At 41.7% G+C, this 6265-nt stretch overlaps 1 protein-coding gene across 1 annotated transcript in view; it reads left to right on the top strand.

Moving 5' to 3' along the window:
* Window positions 1-1713: 1713 nt before the first annotated feature.
* Window positions 1714-6265, top strand: part of VIT (vitrin) — a 34344-nt gene continuing 29792 nt past the window's right edge. The window contains exons 1-3 of the mRNA XM_009870891.1: window positions 1714-1744; window positions 4262-4327; window positions 5921-6077. Coding sequence (XP_009869193.1) covers window positions 1714-1744; window positions 4262-4327; window positions 5921-6077 — 254 coding nt within the window. The remainder of the gene's footprint in view (window positions 1745-4261; window positions 4328-5920; window positions 6078-6265) is intronic.

The raw sequence follows: 6265 nt of genomic DNA, 5'->3' as shown, positions 1-6265 counted from the left end.
ATAGAAGAGAAGAGCATCCGCACTAAGTTCCTGTGAACTCTTTTCTACAGCTTGTTGCTATTTCTTTTAGCAGCTTCAATGTATTTCAGTTGAAAGACACTGTAATAAATGCTTAAAATGTATTTTTCTTCCAGGAGATAAGCAAAGTTTCTTCGTGGAAACTAACAGTGACAGCAGAATAGAAGCATCTAACTGCTCTTGCTGCTATGGCTTGTACAGTCTGGAGTCATGTCAACTGCACTCTCCTTCTATTTGCAGAAAGACACAGTCACCATGTTGAGCCACTTTCCAGCAGACACAGGACTACTAGGAAGTGATACTGTTAGTATGCCCTGGCATACTAACATGTGTCTGACTGTAGCACAGAAGCTAAAAACAGAGGTTTAGTTGGTCCACGTAAAAAGGGCTATAAATTATATAGGCCTAGAACTAGCAAAACTCAGTTGAGCCTAGCATACCATTTTAGCTATCTTGTGGCCTGCTTGGGGGAAAAAAAAAAAGTGCAATTAAATTAAAAAATGTGGAAATTACGTATATGAAAACAGATTGCAATTTTTTTTTTTCTCTCTCTCACTCTCCTGTATCTGCCTTGTCAGTCTAAATTTCTTTCTGGGGTGGCCAAAGCCCTGGTTTGGGGTAACAAATTGCTATGTGAAATCTGCTACTGCCACTTTTCCAGTGCAGAGATATGTTGCTTTTCCTGGACATTTACATGCAACGTATTTTCTTCCTTGATAGCACGCTTATTGTTATTTTAGTACAAGTCTTTCCACTTGTAAATATGTAATCAATTTCTCTGAAGACCAAGTTTATTTTAATCCTTGAGCTTTTTCTGTACAACAAAAATATTTTCTCCCTCTCACACTTTTAACTCTGATATTTGTCAAACACCTTGTAGTATTTTAATGACTGAGATTAATTACGAGTGCCCAATCCAGGATTCCCTCAACTATCACCAAATAACTGTAAAAGCAGCATGGGAGGTGATGGTCAGGAGGAGCTGAGAGGCATTATCTTTAACAGATTTGTGTTCTTGTAGCCTGACCAAGAGCTTCAGGGATGCCAGAGGTCAGGAACCACATATGCAGACCGAGAAAAAATTTTGTCCAGATGTTCTGACAGACTCCTCTTAATCTCACATGCTCACATGCACACACGTACATGTCTTCAGAAAAGGAAAAGAAACAGTAATTTGGCTTGCAAATGTTGACAAGATTGCAAGGTACTTTATACAGCACCCTTCAAGAGTGAACAGACTTATGTTCCCTGTATCTTTATGAGATTACATGGTGTGGTTTGATGTGCAGATAGTACAATTCTGTGATTACGTCTTAGGAGAGTAGTGAATGATCTTGAACAGCTGTCAGAGTATGTCTGTACCCATCACGCCTTCTCCTGCCACTAACTTCAGAAATAACTATTGGAATGACAACTTGGTTCCCTAAGACAAAAGGAAAATCTTAGACAGAAGTAAAAAATAAAATAAAAAAATCTGCCTATGGGAGTCCCACAGCCCGAACACTATCTTCTCTGGTGAGATCAGTGGCTCTACGAAGTGTAAGATGCAGCACGTGAGGACTGTGAAAGGCTGAAGAAATGTGCACATTCCCCTCCTCCCCCACCATTCCAGTGTCATCTGTGACACCACCAATGTAGTCTTATTTTCTTTTTCAGTGCTCCTTAGTGACACATCCAGCTTTTGCTTTACTCACCATGAAGACCACAGTCATTGCAACCTTCTTTGGTAAGTACAGTTGATGTGTGCCATCAGTAGTTTGTGGGTTTACAATCTCGTGTCCTGACTAACCAGTGACTGCTATCCTCTTCCCTTTGGACTCCATGGCTGCTGAAGCCCTACATGGCAGGTAGAGTGCCTTGGCACAGCTTTTCAGCTTTTTCGACCACCCAAACCTCTGAATTTTAGTATAGAAACAATATTAACAATTTGCAGAGATCTCCAAGTATCTGACCAGCTGTATGCAGTCCATATCAGATGGTACAACTAGGCCTGAAAAATATCTGTAATGTAAAGATTCCCTCCAAAGCAAACCCAGCTTTTTCTTACATGGAAACACCCCTTCCCAATTTTGCTCTGTGCTCTTGCTCTTTCCGAGAACATGAAAGTGCCAAAGGAAAAGGGCCATAAACGTGTCTTACTGTCTTTCCCCTGGCAGACAGGCAGGATCTTGGTGGGTTTGGAACATGCAGAGACTCTAGAATTTGTAATTCATCTTACATGAACACTCTAGTTGATCAAGTACAATTTCTTAGTGTATTTGATGTACATGTCTCCCTTTGGTGGAGATTCATCAACCACATAGCCTAATGGTCCTGTATGACTTTAATTGTGATATTCCCTGAAATGTTCCCTCTAGCTGGGATTCTCAAGTCTGGCAGGACAGCCATTCTTAATTCAAATTCAGAGTTATTTATCTAGTTGTTCTGTCTTCAATAAGAGACCAAATTACTTTCTCCACATTAAATTATGCCCCAACATTGCATGTTATTTAGATTTTGCACTTTATTTTCCACTGGCTTTCTCCTTTTTTAACTACAGTTGTGCCTTGGTTACACAAATGCACCAGTGACAGAAGGCCCCAGTACAGCATCTATACATTGTCACTTCAGACACTGAGAGACTGATTTTTCTTTTGAGAAAGTTCTAGGAGTGATTAAGTCTGCAAACTCTCTGAAACCAGTCTAGGGGCAGAAGAGCATAAGAGAAAGAAGTAAGTCTGCTACTGCATATTCTAAAAAGATTAATTTAACAAATGATGAGAGGATCAGACAACACATCATAGAGTTTCAATTCCCTCTGAAAGCTCAGAGAAGGGAAGGGTGAGTAGGAAAGTCAAGATATTAATTAACTACAATATAGTGCTTATAAAATAACCACAGAAAATGAAGAGGTTTTGTGCATCATTGTTGAGGTTTAAGGCTGGGCCAGCCACTAAACTTGGACAGATGCTCTCTGTGATCCCCCACGACCCTGCCAGGGGAAGATAACAGGGGAACCAGGGAGAGAGACTTTAAGGTTTAATGAAAAAGAAGAATACTAACAGTAACAACAAAGATGTCAAACTACATATATATATATAAATATGCTCAAAGATACAAAAGTATATGTTAATATGGGACCCACACCTTCTGGATGACAACTAGGTCCCAACCACAAAAAAAAAAAAAATGTCTTAGACAGGAGTCAGCAGCAGATGAGAGCACCCAAGCACAGAGTCCCAGTGATAGTCCAGAAGAAACAGAAAGTTGGGAGGGCAGGGGAACACAACGTGCTCTGTCAAAGAGAGCTCCTCTGCAGTGCGGGAACGGTAGGCAGGAACACTGGGAGCACAAGAAGAGGTGACAATCAGCAACCCTCCCAGCACAGCAGCACCAAAAGCCCCAGGGCTCTTCTCAGGGGCCCTTTTATACTGAGAACCATGGGAAGGAACACTGTGATTGGTCCATTTTGGCCACCTGACCCATCTTGCACTCCCCACAGGCACAGCTGCCCCCTGACACACACACACACACTATGATTGCCACCAGTGCCAAGAGCCCCAGAGAACTTTTGTCCTGGTGCTCTCAAACCAGCACAGTCATGCACTTAGCAAGGCAGACTATATTCATATACTGTGATGCATGTTTTACCATAACAGTGTATGTCTATTTTACCATTAGACTTTTCAAAACATAATTCTACATGCTGAAGAAAATCAGTGCCCTTGCCAGGGCAGGATACTGGGACATGCCACGCTAGAACTTCATCCAGTCTGTAATGCTGCCTAGTATCCCATACCCTCTACCACCAGTGAGTGAAATGCCAAAATGCATGATTACAGGATAATCCTCTCACCAGGCTCTTAAGTAGGATATTTCACTCCCCAACTTCCCGGTTGCTTTATGCACAGAACATATTGTTTCACTGATGTCTCTATCACCAATTACAAAGAATTTCCACCACTTGTGAAAGTGCCAGGCCCTTTCATTGTTTTCTGGACCACATGGACTCAATGGTATCTTTTGAGTGAGTTCCACAGATGAATGCGTGAGCTGAACTCATCTTTAATCCCCTTCAAAAAACTGCCCCATAGTAGCTGCCATCTTGGCTGCAAATTTAACCATGTAGAGACCTATTGTGACTCAGAATATTCCCATTTCATTTTTTCAACCTGTCAGTTCAAATTTGGGAAATCTCAGGAGCTTGTGGTGACTGATGTTGTTAGTCCCCTTTTTTCCTGACACAGTGTTTTCTTTGTTTTAGGTGTGCTTCTTATATGTACATATGCAGCTAAGGAAGCCACAAAGAAGATGAAAAAGGCTAAGCTATGTAAGTGGTTCCAATGCTTTACAGCAGGCATGTCTGATGCACAAAAAACCTGCAAAGTGAGGTTATATTCTTCACAATTGTCTTCAGAGTCAATGGAGACATATGTTAGATTCTTTCACTGAAATAAAATCAAATCACAGCGTGTATTACTGAACATGTGTGTTATAGAAGAGTCTGTGAAGACTCTCCTGCTGCATTGTGAGGTTCAAACTGGACCCTCTTGCTTTCTAAACTTCCTCATGGAGACGAGTCTAGGTGCAGCTGGATCCAGCCTTAGCCTCCAGCTGTAAAGAAGTTTGGACTCTAGGTTCTGCCACAGAGTCGATTTACTTCAGCTCAAGCTGGGACTCTCTGAGAGGGACACTGAAGAAAGAAATCCCTCAACAGTTACACCCTTACAATCCAAGTTCACCTACCCTCACATGATGGTTCAGTCCAAGAATAATATTTGGGTCTGGGGTCTTCTTGCTCCTCACTGGATCCTCTCTCTCTCTCTCAAGGTGGGCATTCTTTTCTTTGTCTCAAGGATGCAGTTTCTGTTGTTCTTATCTTTCTCAATTAGCATTGGTTTCAGGGTCTTTCTTAACCCTAAATTAATCAGTACTTAGGTAAAAGTCCACAGTCGGGGCCTAATGCTTCTGTAAATCTGGCTACTCATGCTAACGTCACTCATAAGACAAAACAAATTGCAATTCATTGTAATATTAAGCAATCCCACAATTAATTCTAATATTCTACAAGTAAGCTATTTTAATCTCCAGCAATGTGTAAAGGGGAAACTGTGTACTTCATTACCAGAATATGTCTTCACAGGTCATTAGGTACCACACAAGGATCTAAGCAAGCCCTAGGATTTTCACAGAGAGGCTTAAATAGGGGAAATGGACCTGCTGTAACACAAAGCATACGTAGCTGATTAGCATGAGACATGGCACATGTCCTACGTACTAGGATGTATAACTTTCAGCTACACTGCTGTAAGAGCATTTCTGCCCGCAGATTATTTGGCTCATTTAGTCGACAAACAAGCCTTCTACAAGGTCACGAACTCATGCTTAAACCTCTTGTTCAAAGCAAATTGTACCCAGCAAATAGTTTTAAAAATTAAGGACAAGATAATAGGCTGTGGCTGTAGCCTGGCATTACAGATGGCACAAAGCTACATGAGCACAGCGGGAGGCTTGGGAAGCATCCTGCCTCATGTGTGCACTGTCCTTCCCAGTCCTGACCCACAGCCACCTCTTCTCTACCCTCTTCTTTCCACCTGTGAACCACAGCCTGGGTGACTATATTTCATCCTCCCTCCAGCAAAGTGGCATAATAGATATTTCCTTCAGAGAAGCAAACACCAAAGGACAGAAATATCTTCAGGCAGGCTTCTTTACTCCATCCTTAGTTACATCTCTTGGTATAGGGGTTATTATGTGTTGTACTGTAGATGCAGAAGACATAGACATGTCTTGTAAAACCAAAACCATAGATATGAAAGCATGAGGAGTGCATCCCTGTCACTCAGTTACTCATTGTTTCATGACAAGATCACTCAGCTATGAAAACATGCAATCTGACTTGACTAAGATTTTGCACTCACAGATATACCCCAGATCAATTGTGATGTCAAGGCGGGGAAGATAATCAACCCAGAATTCATTGCAAAATGCCCTCCCGGATGTCAAGATGTAAAATACCGTGTTTATGGCACAGACATTTACGCTTCCTTTTCCAGTGTGTGCAATGCTGCAATTCACAGGTGAGTGACTCTAAATGAGCAAAGTGCTCAGACAAAACTCTCATTTCAGTGTAGGGAGCTCTCAGCTTTTCAAACCCTTTAAAGTTCCCCCTGCCTTGTGGATTTTGTTGCAGGCTTCTATTCCCATAGAAAACCTGTGAAAAAGACCACGTGTGATGCAACGGAGCCAGTCTTACAAAGTTCTGTCA

Source organism: Apaloderma vittatum, unplaced genomic scaffold (assembly GCF_000703405.1).
Source record: "Apaloderma vittatum isolate BGI_N311 unplaced genomic scaffold, ASM70340v1 scaffold9916, whole genome shotgun sequence".
NCBI lineage: Eukaryota > Metazoa > Chordata > Aves > Trogoniformes > Trogonidae > Apaloderma > Apaloderma vittatum.
Note: the sequence above shows the minus strand (reverse complement) of the source record. Positions and strands in the feature narration are given on the sequence as shown.